We start from the raw sequence: 18,185 nt of genomic DNA, 5'->3' as shown, positions 1-18,185 counted from the left end.
ATACTGGATGTTAAGAAATTTCTCTTCTTCAGAAACGCTTTCTTTGCCATTGCCAGTCTACATTTTATATCCTCTCTACTTCGACCATCATCAGTTATTTTGCTCCCCAAATAGCAAAACTCCTTTACTACTTAAAGTGTCTCATTTCCTAATCTAATTCCCTCAGCATCACCCTACTTAATTCGGCTACATTCCATTATCGTCGTTTTGCTTTTGTTGATGTTCATCTTATACCCTCCTTTCAAGACACTGTCCATTCCGTTCAACTGCTCTTCCAAGTCTCTGACAGAAGTAAAATGTCATCGGCGAACATCTAGATTTAGATTTTCCATTATTTCCCTACATCACTCCATGCAAATGCTGGGATGGTTCCTTTGAAAGGGCATTGCCAATTTATTTCCCTACACTTGGCACCACCTGAGCTCGTGCTCGGCCTCGAATGACCGATGTGCAGGGGATGCTAAACCTAACCTTCCTTCTTTTTCCATTTTTCCCAGAAATCTCACTGCTACCAACTTCGGGTCTTAACCAGCTTCCTGTAAATAGTATTATGGGAGCTGCGTATTGTGTGGTACTCACCGGCGACGTAAGTGATGTCGCGGAAGTCGACGTCGACGGGCGCCTTGGTGGCCAGCGTGTTGAGCGTGGCCATGGTGGGACGCCGGGGTGCCAATTCTCGCTCGCTCTCGCTGCCGGCTGCGAGCTGTGCCATGGTGTTGACGCGGTGGCTGGCGGGCGACTGACACAGCCGGCTGGTAAATAAGGCGGGCGCCGCTTCCCCGCGCCCCTCTCCGCTTGCCCCTTCCACGGGCAGCCGGGGAGTCTCCCAGCTGATCCCCGCGTCACCAGGCCAAGCTGCAGCCGGCGCTACGTACGGCTCACCTCTCTCTGTCGTGTCGGTCGCCACCGTAATGGTCTTCCGAGTTCAGGGTGGAGGTAACACAGCTCGTCTGCCCATCACGTTACGAGGTCGCACGCAACGCCGTCTGCACATACATAAAGTCGTCATCAATAATATACCCATTTTTCTGCTTGCTGATCTCCCCGGCTGTGGACTACATTATTTTTTTAAAATATAGCAACAAGACGCTTTTCTACACTACTGGCCATTAAAATTGCTACACCACGAAGGTGACGGGCTACATACGCGAAATTTAACTGACAGGAAGAAGATGCTGTGATCAGCTTTTCAGAGCATTTACACAAGGTTGGCGGCGGTGGCGACACCTAGACGTCCTGACATGAGGAAAGTTTCCAACCGATTTCTCATACACAAACAGCAGTTGACCAGCGTTGCCTGGTGAAACGTTGTTGTGATGCCTCGTGTAAGGAGGAGAAATGCGTACCATCACGTTGCGACTTTGATAAAGGTCGGATTGTAACATATCGCGATTGTTGTTTATCGTATCGAGACATTACTGCTCGCGTTGGTCGATATCAAATTACTGTTAGCAGAATATGAAATCGGTGGGTTCAGGAGGGTAATATGGAACGCCGTGCTGGATCTCAACGGCCTCGTATCACTAGCAGTCGAGATGAAAGATATCTTACCCGCAAGGCTGTAACGAATCGTGCAGCCATGTCTCGATCCCTGAGTCAACAGATGGGGACGTTTGCAAGACAAGAACAATCTGCACGAAGAGTTCGACGACGTTTGCAGCAGCATGGACTATCAGCTCGGAGACTATGGCTGCGGTTACCCTTGACGCAGCATCACAAACCTGAGCGCCTGCGATGTTGTACTCAACGACGAACATGGGTGCACGAATGGCAGTACGTCATTTTTCGGATGAATCCTGGCTCTGTTTACAGCATCATGACTGTCGCATCCGTGTTTGGCGACATCGCAGTGAACGCACATTGGAAGCGTGTATCCGTCATAGCCATACTGGCGTATCACCTGACGTGATGGTATGGGGTGCCATTGCTTACACGTCTCGGTTAACTCTTGTTCGCATTGACGGCACTTTGAACAGTGGACGTTACATTTCAGATGTGTTACGACCCGTGGCTCTACCCTTCATTCGATCCATACGAAACCCTACATTTCAGCAGGATAATGCACGACCGCATGTTGCAGGTCCTGTACGGGCCTTTCTGGATAAACCATACATTTCAGCAGGATAATGCACGACCGCATGTTGCAGGTCCTGTACGGGCCTTTCTGGATACAGAAAATGTTCGACTGCTGCCCTGGCCAGCACATTCTCCAGATCACTCACCAATTGAAAACGTCTGGTCAACGGTGGCCGAGCAACTGGCTCGTCACAATACACCAGTCAGTACTCTTGATGAACTGTGATTTCAGTTTGAAGCTGCATGGGCAGCTGTACCTCCAAGCCCTGTTTGACTCAATGCTCAGGCGTAACAGGGCCGTTATTACGGCCAGAGGTGGTTGTTCTGGGTACTGATTTCTCAGGATCTATGCACCCAAACTGCTTGAAAATGTAATCACATGTCAGTTCTAGTGTAATATATTTGTCCCACGAATACCCGTTTATCATCTGCATTTCTTCTTGGTGTAGCAATTTTAATGGCCAGTAGTGTAATTTACCCATGTTTCTGCTTGCGGATCTCCGTGGCCATGGACTACATTATTTTAAAAATACACCAACAAGGCGCTTTTCTATATGCTTTTATTCAATCCAATACGCATTTCGGGCTATCACCCATCTTCAATTTGCATCTGGGGAGTTGGGGGGTAGGCCGGGTGAGTGGGGGAGGGGTGTATGGAGTCAAAATGTTAAAGGACTTTTGCAATTTTTCGCTTTAGGTTAGTTAACACTGCTAGTATCCAGGGACAAATAATTGTTGTCTGCGACAGTTCTGTACAACATGTCACACACATTCCCACGTTATAGCAGACCGTGAAACATGGCAGCTCCGTTGTCGACCTGCACCAAGGAGGAAAAGAGGGCAGTGATTCGCTTTCCGTTTGCAAAGGGTGTTAAACCTGCGGAAACTATTCGTCAGATCCAAGCGCATTATGGTGGCAGACAAGGGATTTCCACTGTTTTTGTTTTAGAGATGTACGCTGAGGAGAGAGCCTGCTTTGCTGGTAACGACTTTTTGTAATTAATCAAAATCGTTATTGTTTTCAGATGAATTATGTTTCAAATGTGTGTGAAAACTTATGGGACTTAACTGCTAAGGTCATCAGTCCCTAAGCTTACACACTACTTAACCTAAATTATCCTAAGTACAAACACACACACCCATGCCCGAGGGAGGACTCGAACCTCCGCCGGGACCAGCCGCACAGTCCATGACTGCACCGCCTTAGACCACACGGCTAATCCCGCGCGGAAATTGTCTTTATCTTGTTAGTAAGTTATTGTACAAACCTCAAAGGGTGTAGTAAACTATTATAATGCAAACTTTCGTTGAGGCGTGTGCATAATGAACGTACGAATGCAGGTTGTAGACACATTGTTGAAGTTTGTACCCTGCCGTGAGCCATGCTCCGAGAGCCTGATGCAAATGTGACCGCTCACAATAAGCGAGAAATCTGGATTGGAATCGCGGTAAGCAACAAATTTTCATTGTCATCATTCCATTATATAGCTGATGGTTGTCCGCATTGGCAACTGCGAATACATCTCATGAATGTAATTTCTCCAAGATAGTCTACAGCATTTATTAGTGTCTCCTAACGGACTGTGACAAATGAGACTTCGCAGGTGCATATTTGTAAAACATCTTATTAGCAGTTAGTAGCTGTAACTGCTTCGTTCAAGTGGCTCTGAGCACGAAGGGACTTAACATCTGTGGTCATCAGTCCCCTAAAACTTAGTAACTACTTGAACCTGACTAACCAAAGGACATCACACACATCCATGCCCCTGGCAGGATTCGAACCAGCGACCATAGCAGTCGTGCGGTTCGGGACTGAGTGCCTAGAACCGGTCGGCCACCACGACAGGCTTAACTGCTTCGTGTGCTGTGAATAAATGTACCAATATAACGCCGGGTGCACCTCTAAAGACTGTGCACATGTCTTTTATAAGTATCAAAATTTGCTTGTGTTTTGTCTTCACTGTTGACGAAGTGAGTCTCTGTTCCATTGTTGTTTCGGTTGAGGGATTTCATAAGCGATCGAAGTCTGATCCCCCGTCGCTAAATATTCATTGTAACATATCAAAAAGTCAGTCAAGCGTACCGCCCAGACACTTTTTTTACATTCTTTGGCATCTTACAAGCACACTTTATTCGAAAATGAACTTTTTCGGAAACGATTTCTTGAAAACGTGATCTTGGATTATGTGGAGATTTCTAAGGAAGATCGGATATTGTAAACTTACGAATCCCCTTTACGAGTTCTTCAGTTGCACGAACCAGTTCTTCATTAAGCAAAGCTGTACGCTCACTGCTTACATCAGCGTGGATTTCATCACATCCTTCATTCAATTGTCGGACCCATCTCCTCACTGTTGGATCACTTATCGCATTTTCTCCGTGAAACTCGCAGATTAGTCGATGGGTTTAGTTTCACTTCGCATTCCGGAAACGAATTACAGATCTGTTCTCTATAGCGGCGGTTGTTTCAATCAACCACGCCATTCTAAACATATACTATACAGCAGAAACACCAAACAGAGAACTCATAAGCGTGTCGTCTTCTCCCCATTGACTCAAAGCAACTTCTGAGCCGTCGTCGAACTACACTCCTGGAAATGGAAAAACGAACACATTGACACCGGTGTGTCAGACCCACCATACTTGCCCCGGACACTGCGAGAGGGCTGTACAAGCAATGATCACACGCACGGCACAGCGGACACACCAGGGACCGCGGTGTTGGCCGTCGAATGGCGCTAGCTCCGCAGCATTTGTGCACAGCCGCCGTCAGTGTCAGCCAGTTTGCCGTGACATACGGAGCTCCATCGCAGTCTTTAACACTGGTAGCATGCCGCGACAGCGTGGACGTGAACCGTATGTGCAGTTGACGGACTTTGAGCGAGGGCGTATAGTGGGCATGCGGGAGGCCGGGTGGACGTACCGCCGAATTGCTCAACACGTGGGGCGTGAGGTCTCCACAGTACATTGATGTTGTCGCCAGTGGTCGGCGGAAGGTGCACGTGCCCGTCGACCTGGGACCGGACCGCAGCGACGCACGGATGCACGCCAAGACCGTAGGATCCTACGCAGTGCCGTAGGGGACCGCACCGCCACTTACCAGCAAATTAGGGACACTGTTGCTCCTGGGGTATCGGCGAAGACCATTCGCAACCGTCTCCATGAAGCTGGGCTACGGTCCCGCACACCGTTAGGCCGTCTTCCGCTCACGCCCCAACATCGTGCAGCCCGCCTCCAGTGGTGTCGCGACAGGCGTGAATGGAGGGACAAATGGAGACGTGTCGTCTTCAGCGATGAGAGTCGCTTCTGCCTTGGTGCCAATGATGGTCGTATGCGTGTTTGGCGCCGTGCAGGTGAGCGCCACAATCAGGACTGCATACGACCGAGGTACACAGGGCCAACACCCGGCATCATGGTGTGGGGAGCGATCTCCTACTCTGGCCGTACACCTCTGGTGATCGTCGAGGGGACACTGAATAGTGCACGGTACATCCAAACCGTCATCGAACCCATCGCTCTACCATTCCTAGACCGGCAAGGGAACTTGCTGTTCCAACAGGACAATGCACGTCCGCATGTATCCCGTGCCACCCAACGTGCTCTAGAAGGTGTAAGTCAACTACCCTGGCCAGCAAGATCTCCGGATCTGTCCCCCACTGAGCATGTTTGGGACTGGATGAAGCGTCGTCTCACGCGGTCTGCATGTCCAGCACGAACGCTGGTCCAACTGAGGCGCCAGGTGGAAATGGCATGGCAAGCCGTTCCACAGGACTACATCCAGCATCTCTACGATCGTCTCCATGGGAGAATAGCAGCCTGCATTGCTGCGAAAGGTGGATATACACTGTACTAGTGCCGACATTGTGCATGCTCTGTTGCCTGTGTCTATGTGTCTGTGGTTCTGTCAGTATGATCATGTGATGTATTTGACCCCAGGAATGTGTCAATAAAGTTTCCCCTTCCTGGGACAATGAATTCACGGTGTTCTTATTTCAATTTCCAGCAGTGTACAACTGCAGTTCGGCATCGGAAGGAAATACGTGCAGGCGGTTTCAACATGATGGTTGTTAAGCAATAGCCAAAGAAATATTAAATCACGGTTTGAGTGATCGATAGATCGGTAGAGTGGTTCGGAAAAGTGGCCTGCGAAATTACCCGATCATACCTGTCTGGATTTTTCTTGTGGGGTTAGCTTGAAGTGTATGAAGAAGTACCGACTACTCGACAAAACTGAATAGAACGTATCAAAAGCTTGTATGTACGTTATAACAACAATGATTTTGCGTACATGCATTCCATGAACGAATTAATAAATGTATCGGCATAAAAGGACGTGATATCGAAAATTTCTTGTGAATTGCAATGGTGGTGAGAGGCAAGCAGACTCACTGAAATCAAGCACTCCGACAGTGAGATGCAAGGGACTCTAACACCCCAATGAGAACAGACAATTACTATGTCCAAGTCCTCGTCTCTGGATCATGGTAGACGTAGTCTATTAACTAGACATTTAAATGATGATCAGTAGAAGTTTCACTGTACAATAAAATTTCCAAAACTAAATTATTTTTTAAAGAAAACTATCACCTATTTAGAACAAGAAAGGTTGTATTTTTATCGCAAATGTAACGTAGAATCAAGTGGATCGGTTATTAATTCCAAAAACTGGAAAAATTGAATTTTGTCGATTACAGAGTCATCAGCAACGGATGGCAAAAGTGTTTCGAGTAAACCATAGGAATTTTTTGGCGTAAAATACGCATCTGTGGCAATAACTAGGGGTTCCCTTACAAAAATAGAGGTTTTTGAAAATTTGTGGTAAGGTCTTATGGGACCAAACTGCTGAGGTCATCGGTCCCTAAGCCTACACATTACTTAATCTAACTTAAACTAACTTACGCTATGGACAACACACACACACACACACACACACACACATACACACACACACACACACACACACACACACACACACACACATGCCCTAGGGAGGACTCCAACCTCCGACTGACCGTGACAAGACGCCTAAGACCGCGCTGATACCCCGCGTGGCTAAAAGTTTTTGAACTCTCCATTGGGGAAGGGGGGGGGGTTGATTAGAGGGTGGGCAGTTTTTCATCTGGAACATTTTTTTCGTACAATGCGTATTTTTCGAGACGTTTAGTTGTTACAAGTTCAAATAAACACGCTATACCTATACAGAGGATGATCAATAACATTGACAAACTGCAGGGACCGATTCCCGACTGGAAAAGGAGGAAAAAGATCTTATGAACATTTGCCCGGAAATGCATGGTTGCCACAGTAGATGATGCCGACGAATGAAAGATCCTCTGATCCCATACCGCGTGTTCCTTATGCGTTGCATGCTGTGTGACTGACTCAGAGTACAGGAAGCAGAATGGTCCGGTATTCATGGCGGGAACAAGCCGAGATGGTGTTTGAGTGCAGAAAAGCAGATGGAAACGGTCGACAAGCATCACGGCTGTACCAAAACAAATACACTCACAAACATCAGCCATATTACACATTCCAAGGCGTTTCTGGGCTTTGCGTGATCATGGATGTTTTAAGACAGACAAACGTTGTGAGTAGATACTGGTGGTAGCTCTCTGGTTCATCACGGCGCTCAACAGTTGCACGGCTATCCGTCCCTACACATGTCCTCAGCATTCGTTCGCCCCCGTTATCTGTGACCAACGGTGAACCGCAGTTGCCTCGGCGCCCGTCTATTTTGCCATGCTCCGTATACTTCAACAGCAGCGGTACACGATCAGCTTACAAACTTTACCGTTTCGGAAAGACTTACACCTTGGCCTGGAAGCCAATGGCCATGTCCTTTTGGACGCCATATAAATCGCTTTATTTCCGCATTACAACAAAAACTTCATTTGGGGAGAAAACGTCATTTTGTCTATGGAGTGCGTGATTGACTAGTTTGTATTTTTTTTTTTTTTGTAGACGCAATCACATGTTTATGACACAGTCATAACCGGTTTCGGCCGTACAATGACCGTCTTCAGATTCTAAAGGCGGCATACCCTGAACACAGGTTCATACGTTGTCAACGCATGTGTATGCCGCCTTTAGAATCTGAAGATGGTCATTGTAAGGCCGAAACCGGTTATGACCGTGTCATAAACATGTGATTGCTTATGACCTTGTCATAAACATGTGATTACGTCTATAAATAAACAAAAAGTATATTTACATAAACTTTATTGTTTTTCTCGTCTCCTAAACTGGCTTCACGTACTTGCCAATGCGAATGCTGCCGCCTGCCGCTTGTAAGAGCTACACGATGGTCACATTAATGTGACTCAACCGTGTATACTAAGACAGATAAACCGTAGTACACTCATGTTCAGAAGAAAAATAGAACACCTTGAACGACTAAAGATAGGACGTTCCTATTCCCAGATGTTGTACATCAGTATGTTCTGCAGAAATGATTAGTATCTGAACCATGTCGACCCGCTGGATAAGGTCAATATCTACATCGCGGCGCAACATCGTCTCCTGATAAAATGCGCCCCGTGGCTCTCGCAGTCGCTATAAAACGTAGGTAAATGGATCGCTATGACTTGTGCAGACGTGCAGGTTGCCTCTAAGACCTATGCACGAATCGTCCGCCAAATCAGTGAGTTTGAAGTAGGGTGCATTATGGGCATGAGAGAACGTGGTTCGTCCATCCGGAAAACTGTTCCTCGTGTGGAACGAAGTGTTTCCGCAGTGCAACGGATGTGTGTGGAATTGTTCACGGAAGGCAGTACAACGCGATGAGATGGGTCAGGTTGCACCATCCAGACCATCATTCGAGAAGATCGTCACCTGATCCGAATGGCACTGCAGAACAGATCTGCATCCTCCTCGGGTCTGGCAAAACAGTAGAACAATTTTTAAGACATTGTACGCAATCAGGGGTTACAGGCCGTCGTCGTTTATCACGGCATGGCTTAGATGCGCATTGTCCACTTCTCCCAGGAACAAGATAGACGGCAATGGTGTATGAAACGACTTTACTGGGGACAGGAATGGCATCAGTGTTTTCGGAAGATTCCAGTCTCAGTTTATTTGAAAATGATGGACGCATTGTCTTTCGCTGCAGACAGAGGGAGCGGTATCACAGTGACTGCGTTCGCAAAAGACATACAGCTCCTACTAAAGGCGTTATGGCCTGGGTTGCTATTGAATACAATCACAAATCCCAGCTGGAGGGCGTACAGGGCACTGTGGCCCATGTAACCTACGTGAATGACATCCTGTGGCCCGTAGCCATACCCTTTCTGCACAACACCGCAGATGCCATTTTTCAGGAAGACAATACACGACCACATGCTGCTGCACGAACACGTGCCCTCTTGGTTTCACAGGATGTCGGCCTTTCGCCCTTGCCCGCCAGACCACCAGACCCGTCGCCAGTCGAAAATGTGTGGGATATGGTGAAATTACGGTTGCAGCTGTGAGACCCAGTGCCAATCACCACTCTCTGTCTCCAAACACATATATAAATATTCATATTATTAAGATAAAAGTCTTGTACACAGATGTGCCTCAAACCAGTAGAAAGAGGCGACATAAAAGGAAGAGAAGAAATAACTCGTTTCTTATTCAGCGACTAAAAACATTCAGGTAAGCAGTATAAAGTGGAAGCAACGCCTAAAGCGACGAAATTGTAGTTTTGTTATTTTTTTTTTTTTAATTTTCCTATAGTGAATGTAGCAGCTAGATTCCTGGAGGTTGTTCCTTGAGTCATTCACTTGGAAATAGTATTTGTTCAGTCATTTATAATACCTGAGATATATTTTGTAGCATATTTTATGTAGTGTTACGAGATACAGTTTGCAGCTTATCTGAACTTACGGAATGGTTGTTGCAAAAAATAAATTGTTGTTGTAAAAAAGTGAGTAAATTTTGGTCATGATGTATTTCTTTACAATGTCCTTTTTTCTGAAAATTTTCGAGACTGGTTTAATAAAAAATAGATAAAAGTTAAGTAATGGTTTTGATGCTACGACTGTTTTACACAGCCTCCCCCCAGCTTGAGTACTAAACACAAAACGTTGTTATAACCACTTGAAACTCTCAGAAAAGTCCTTCTTTGGTACATGAACTAGCACGATCGTTTGCTTCTGTGCCAAGAGTGAAAGCATTTTCGAAGCAGCTAAATTTGTGAACTGTTCACATGCCGCCAAAGTTAGAGTATACCGTGCATGGCAGACTAGCGATATCCGAAACAGGTGCCAAGACAACCGTGGTGCACCGTCGCTATAGAGGACAGGGGTGAAAGACGGCTGCGGAGATGCGAACAGGCAAGGAGGCGTCCAAATGGTGAGCAACTGACTGCCCAATGAACCAAGGGGCCAGTGCCTCCACAACGAAGGTTTAGTGAACGTTGCTGCATATGGGCCTCCGCAGCAACCAACTGGTTCAGGCACTCATGTTGACTGCTATTTATTGACAATCAAGGCTGGCATTTGCGCTCAAATGGCTCTGCACTATGGGACTTAACGTCTGAGGTCATCAGTCCCCTAGAACTTAGAACTACTTAAACCTAACTAACCTAAGGACATCACACAACACCCAGTCATCGAAGACAAGGATTTCTGGTCTGGTGACTGTATGGTAACGTCAACAGCAGCAGAAAATGGTGTAACAGGAGCAGGATTCGTTATCAATAGAAAGGCAGGGCAAAGAGTATGTTACAGTGAACAGTTCTGTGACAGGATTGTTCCTATCAGAATCGACAGCAAAAGCAACACCCACAACGATAGTTCAGGTATACATGCCGAGATCGGATGCTGAAGATGAAGAGAAAGAAAGTATATGAGGATATTGAGAGTGATAGAGCTCATAAAAGGAAATGAAAATCTAATAGTTGTGAGAGGCTGGAATGGCGTTGTAGGGGGGAGAAGTAGAAGAAAAGGTTACGGGAGAATATGGGTTTGGGACAAGAAATGAGAGGGGAGGAAGACTAATTGAATCCTGTAATAAGTTTCAGCTAGAAGAGTAGGTGTACTCGAAAAAGACAAGGTGATACGGGAAGATTTCAGTTAGATTACATGATGGTCAGACAGAGGTTACTAAATCAGATACTGGACTGTAAGGCGTACCCAGGTACACATCTCAAAGTAGTAGAGATGAAGAGTTGGCTGAAGTTCAAGAGATTAGTCAGAAAGGATCAATAGCCAAAGAAGTGCGATGCGGAAGTACTAAGGAATGACGAGACACTTGAAGTTCCCTAAGGCTATAGATACAGCAGTATGGAATAGCTCACTAGGCAGGACAGTTGAAGAGGAATGGTCATCTCTATAAAGGATAATCACAGAAGATGGAACGAAAAACATAGGTGCGAAGAAGGTAACTGCAAAGAAACCTGTGGTAACGGAAGAAACACTTCAATGAAAGGAGGAAGTAAAAAACTTTTCAAGGAAACTCAAGAATATAGAAATACAAGTAGTTGAAGAGTGAAATAAATAGCAAATGCAGGGAAGCTAAAACGAAATGGCTGCGTGAAAAATGTGAAGAAATCGATAAATAAATGATTTTTGGAAGGACGGTCTGAGCTTACAGGAAAGTCAAAACAACCTTCGGTGACTTTAAAATCAAGGGTGATATTATTAAGAGAACATTAAGAGTGCAACAAGTATCCCAATGTTAAATGCAGAGGAGAGAGTCGATAGATGGGAAAACTACATCTAAGGCCTCTATGACGAGGGAGATTTGTCTGATGTGATGGAAGAAGAAACAGGATTCGATTTAGAAGAGGTAGGGGATCCGGAATTAGAATCATAATTTAAGAGAACTTTCGAGGACTTAGGATCAAATAAGGCAAAATGGACAGATAACTTCCATCAGAATTTCTAAAATCATTGGGGGACGCGGCAACAAGACGAATAAAATATGGCGTTTCAGTCTTCGATCGCTATTCTTTATCTTCATTTTGATTGAAAATAAAGAATAGCGATTGAAGACTGAAACGCCATATTTTATTTAATGAACGATCGCGGACCTCCCAAATAAGACAATCATGTCTAGTTTTGATAAACAAGACGAATATCCACGTTGGTGTATAGAATGTTTGAGTCTGGCGATATAACATTTGACTTCCGGAAAAATATCATCTACACAGTTCTGAAGACTGCAAGAGCTGACAAGGGTGAGAATTATCGCACAATCAGCTTAACAGCTCTTGCATCCAAGTTGCTGACAAGACTAATATACAGAAGAATGGGAAAGAAAATTGAAGATGTGCTAGATGACAATCAGTTTGGCTTTAGAAAAGGTAAAGGCACCAGAGAAACAATTCTGACGTGGCGGTTGATATGGAAGCAAGACCCAAGAAAAATGAAGACTCTTTCATAGGATTTGTAGACCTGGAAAAAGCGTTCGACAATGTAAAATGGATCACGATGTTCGAAGATGGGGGAGTAAAATAGGGAGGGACTGCTAGCATACAACATGTACAAGAGCCAAGAGGCAATAATAAGAGTGGACGATCAAGAACGAAGTGCTCGGATTAAAAAGGGTGTAAGACACACTGTTCAATCTGTACATCGAAGGAGCAATGATGGAAATAAAAGAAAGTTTCTGGAGTGGAATTAAAATTAAAAGGTGAAAGAAAAACAGGATATGACTCGCTGAAGACATTGCGATTCTGAGCGAAAGTGAAGAAGAATTACATGATTTGCTGACTGGAATGAGCAGTCTGATGAGTACAGTTTATGGATTGAGAGTAAATTGCAGAGAGACGAAAGTAATGAGAAGTAGCAGAAATGAGAACAGTGAGAAACTTAAGATCAGGATTTGTGGTCACGAAATAGATGAAGTTAAGGTATGAGGGACGGAGTAAAGAGGACATCAAAAGCAGACTAGCACTGGCAAAAAGGGCATTCCTGCCCGGGAGAAGACTACTAGTATCAAACATGGGCCTTAATTCGAGGAAGAAATTTCTGATAATGTAGCACAGCTCAGAATTGTGTCGTAGTGAAATATGGACTTTTGGTAAACCGGAACAGGAGAGAATCTAACACTTTCAGATGCGATGCTACAGACGAATGTTGAAATTGTGTGGAGTGATAATGTGCGGAATAAGGAGGTTCTGCGCAGAATCGGATAGAAAAGGAAAATATTGAAAACACTAACAAGGATAAGGGACAGGATGGCAGGATATCTGTTAAGACATCAGGGCACGACTTCCATGGTACTGAGCTGCAGAGGAAGACAGAAACTGGATTACATCTAGCAATTAATTGCGGACATGGGTTGCAAGTGCTACTCTGAGATGAAGCGGTTGGCACAGGAGAGGAATTCGTTGCGGGCCGCAGCAAACCAGTCGAAAGACTGACGACCGCCTCCCCCCCAATCCAACCCCCCCCCCACCCGCCAAAAAAAACAGAAAGAAAGAATACCTGCAACTGGACGTCCACTGAGTGGCGACAAATGGCCTTTTTAAATGAACCTCGTTTTACCCTACATCAGACAGATGGTTGTTGGTGTGTACGTCGTGAAACGCCTGAAAGCAAACACCCTGCAACAGTCGCCGGAAGGGCTGAGGCCCGAAGTGGAAGTGTTATGGTCTGCGGAATGTTTTTGTGGCACTCCCTGGGTGATCTTGTCACTCCAGGAGGCACAATCGATAAACAGAAGTATGCATTTATCCCTGGGGAACACGTTCACCCCAATATACAGTTTATTTTTCCTGGGCGTGATGGCATATACCAGCAGACTGTGAAACGTGTCACAAAGCTCAGTGTGCGTGTGTGATTTGTAGAGAACCGGGATGACCCAAGCAGATATGAACCCAATCGAGAATATGTGGGACCGCTACGATCGTGCTGGACGATCTGTGGATCTTCAACCGAGAAACGTAGCGCATCTGGATACCGCATTACAGTCAGCACTGCACCACCTCAATGTCGGTGGCCTCCAGAAGCTCTTCGACTCTTTTCCTGCAAGTCTCGCAGCCGTCCACGGTGTGAAAGCTGATTATTCAGGCTTTTGACAAGTTGTTACATTATCACATTAATGTGACTGGACAGTGTATTAAGTCATTGCCGGAGTACTTGTGTTCGCCTTTTAACACGTGCATGATGCTTTTAGACAAATAAGTTCATATTGACAGCATTCTGTGAAATTAAGTTTCATGTATCCAACACTGTGAAGAAATGGGTTAAGAGAGGTTGTCAAGGTGCTGGGCCCCTCGTACACTCATTCGACACCTCGACAACGTTCCGTTTGCCCTAAACTTTTACTCAAAGATCTTAATATTTCGCCGGCCGCGGTGGTCTCGCGATTCTAGGCGCGCAGTCCGGAACCGTGCGAGTGCTACGGTCGCAGGTTCGAATCCTGCCTCGGGCATGGATGTGTGTGATGTCCTTAGGTTAGTTAGGTTTAAGTAGTTCTAAGTTCTAGGGGACTGATGACCACAGCAGTTGAGTCCCATAGTGCTCAGAGCCATTTGAACCATTTTTGTCTTAATATTTCCTCAGGGCAGAAATATTTCACTTGCGTTTTGAAAGAGCCCTTAGAGTAGAAGACACAGTACTTTTACACAGGAACCGACGAAGTTTTAAGTTGATGCAGTACACTGATGAGCCAAAACATAATGCCCACTTTCTTAATAGCTTGTTTGTCTGTCTTTGGAATTAAATACATCACTGACTTTGCGTATCAGGGATTCAACATTTTGTTGTTAGGTTTTTGTGGGTATGTGGCATTAGATGTCTACGCACAGGTCGTGTAACTCGCTTAAATAACTGTTCACTGATTTGCGTACGCGGGCATGGCGTCCGACTGCGGCCCAGATGTGTTCCATAGTATTTAAATCAGCCGAATTTGGACCCAAGACATCAACTCCATTTACTGTAATGCTTCTCTCACTATTGTAGCGCGGTTATGGTTCCGAGACACGGAAAATTATACTGCTGAAAGATGAAATCACCGTCGGGGAAGACATCAAGCATGAAGTGATTAAGGTAGTTCGCAGCTGTCGGCGTGTCTTAGTTTATTATCACAGGTCTCATACAAGAGCAGGAGAATGCCTCCCATAGCATGATATTGCTCCCACCAGCCTGCGTTCGTGGCGCGCTGCACGTTTAGAGCCGCCGTTGACATCAATGGGGGCGTTTTTAGAGACAATCGTCTACCTCGTGTAGCAAAAATGTGATTCACCCAAAGATCTGACACGTTTCCATTAGTCGACAGTCGAATCTCGACGGCCCAGAGCCCACAGCAGCCATAACGGACGAAGTCGTTGGGTCAACATGTAAACACCTAGAGGTGGTCCGCTGCGGAACTCCAAGTTTAACAATGTACGATCAACGGTGTGCTCCGAAACCCTTGTGTGTTCTCCATCATCGTGCTCTTTCGACGAAGAGGCCACAGATCACCATCTATCCAACTTAATAGCAGACAAGCCTCCGAACCCCACGTTCTGTGAAGAGTAGTGGACGTCCAACCATTTAGCGCCTAGTGGTAGTTTCACCGTTCATCTACCTTATTCGGTAGGTGCTCACGACAGTAGCACGTGAACATTCGACCAGCTGTGCCGTTGTCGAGATAATTTTCCAGAGGCTCTGTCACAGTCACTTAGCTGAACGGATTCCCTCATTTGCAGCCCATATCTTCGCTACAATAATCCCCGAACGTGTCTGCTCCGCTTATATACTGGTTACTGGTTACCGCATCAAATGGTTACTGGTTACCGCATCAAATGCTCGCGACACCATCAGGCGGTATCTAACGTTGCGGGGGATAATTTTTCGGCTCATCAGTGTAAATATATCTTCGTAGGATTTCCTGTTTTTATGTGGCTCAGCGTATAGTGAAGTTGGCATGTTTTCCATTTTGTTGTGGTCTCCAGACCGAAGACCACTTTGCAGCTATCAACGCAAGTGTATGCTATGTTAGTCTCTTCGTCTCTGTTTAGCTGCCGCAAATTACAGCCATCAGCCATTTGAACATTCATCTATAAGCTCTATATCCCCCGAACCCCCCCCCCCCTCTTCCTCCCCGTCCCAAGTTTCTATCCATTACCAAACTGACGATTATTTGATGCCTCTTGATGCGTACTATTAACCGTTACCTTCCTTTAGTCAAGTTGTGTCATTAATTTCCTTTCTCCCCAGTTCAATTCAGTACCTTCTCAATATATATATATATATATATATATATATATATATATATATATATATATATATATATATATATATATATTTTACCTACAGGGGCCCACAGTCTCAACGTGTTTCGAGAATGAAAACGTGGTCCAGGTAGGCTGTATTATTATCTATGCTATTAGCCAGTTTCAAAATGTGGTCATTTTGGAGCTCGTATCATTAGCTTCCAGCTACATTTTACGTTATAATACATCGCTGGTACATGTAGAAAGGAATAAATCTTATTTCTGTGTGCGTATGTGGCACAAAACAGTACACTATTGTACATGATTACGTCTATTAGCTGATACAAACAGAAAGATGTCATCTCATAGTACTGTCAGTCTGGTGAGATAACATCTTTCAGTTTGTGTCGTCTAATAGCCGTAACATTGTACAATACAGTATTGTTTTTGTACCACATACACATGGAAGTAAAATGTATTGCTGTCCGCATGTCCCAGCAATGCATTATAATGTGAAATGCAGCTGTAAGCTTGAGATACGTGCTTGGAAATGACCAGAGGTTAAATTTGACCAATCTCTTAGATAATAAAAACAATACAGACCACCTGGACTGTTTTCATTGTCAAAACTTCCTCATTAGTTATACAGTCTACACGTCAAACCTTCAGCACTTTTGTAGCGCAATATTTCTTATCTGAAGCGTTAATCGTACACCTTTCGCTTCCGCATGAGGCTACTCTAGAGATACTTCCAGAAAATACATTCTACCATTTACATTTATTTGTGAAGCCTTAAATTTTTAGTAAAGGACACAGTGGTCTTACAGCAAATTATTCAATTTTTTTTAATCATACACATACTTTATTGCGTCGGGCAATTAAAACATGACAGCTATGTAGTTTCCATTGTGTGTAACAACCATCTTCAGAATTTTCCAATCATAAATGAAAGCGAATACGCATTGCACAGTATCAGTGGTGACCATCATGAATAAACGTGAATTGGTACTAAAAAACACAACCAAATTAAGGCAATATTAAAAACCACAGCCAGACTAAGACAATGTTGATGTTAACAGCATCATCAAGGGCGAGTCAGGTCGTAACCTATAATCTTGGGAGACATAGGTTAAACAGAGGCCGAGTGGGATGACAGTTGCAGAAGTACCTTCTCGATATTTCTTCCTCATATTAAGGCCTATATGTGATACCAGCAGATTTCACTCTGTCAGTACTACGCTCTTTGCGCTAATCTGGTTTTTACGTCCTTCTCACGTCATCCACCTTCGAAAGACGAATTCCTTCACTTCGCCTACTTCGTTGTCACCAATTTTGATATTATCTTTATCGTTAATCTCACTTTTTATACTTCTCGTTATTTTCGTATTTTATCGATTTACTCTCAGTTCATATTCTCTGTTCCATAGTTGTTTCATTCCATTCTAGAAGTCCTTCAATTTTTCTTTACTTTCACTGATAGCAGCACCATTTGACCGTGAATTTTAATCCCAATCTTGAACATTTATTTTATTTCCGACACTGGTTCTTCGATGTTTACACTCAAGTGTAGGAACGAAATACTGTAGATCTGTCTCACACAAAGGTGATGGCACAGCCAACTCCTGGCTCCTCCGTTCCTGACTTCAGCATATCCATTTATGATACACCCTTGGAACAAGTGGACCATTTCCTCTACGTGGGAAGCATACTGTCATCTAACTGCTCATCTGGAAAAGATGTGGAGAATAGGTTACGTGCTGCCCATGTAGCATTTGGACGTCTTACAAAGCGTGTCTTCCTGAATAGAGACCTAACACTGTACACCAAACTGATGTTGTACAAAGCTGTAGTCATTTCCATCCCGCTATATGGTTGCGAAACCTGGACGCTGTGATCTGAAGAAACTAGAATGCTTCAACCAACAGAAGCTAAGATATATCTTGAACCTGAAATGGGATGACTTCATATCCAACACGGCTGTTCT

The 18,185-nt window shown here is 44.8% G+C and overlaps 1 protein-coding gene across 1 annotated transcript in view; it reads right to left on the bottom strand.

Moving 5' to 3' along the window:
* The window catches only part of LOC126277871 (ATP-binding cassette subfamily G member 4-like), a 366,743-nt gene that overhangs the window by 277,775 nt on the left and 70,783 nt on the right, over positions 1-18,185 (bottom strand). The window contains exon 2 of the mRNA XM_049977397.1: positions 580-986. Coding sequence (XP_049833354.1) covers positions 580-712 — 133 coding nt within the window. The 5' untranslated portion in view covers positions 713-986. The remainder of the gene's footprint in view (positions 1-579; positions 987-18,185) is intronic.

Source organism: Schistocerca gregaria, chromosome 6, assembly GCF_023897955.1.
Source record: "Schistocerca gregaria isolate iqSchGreg1 chromosome 6, iqSchGreg1.2, whole genome shotgun sequence".
Taxonomy (NCBI): Eukaryota; Metazoa; Arthropoda; class Insecta; order Orthoptera; family Acrididae; genus Schistocerca; species Schistocerca gregaria.
This window is presented reverse-complemented; position numbering and strand designations above follow the sequence as displayed.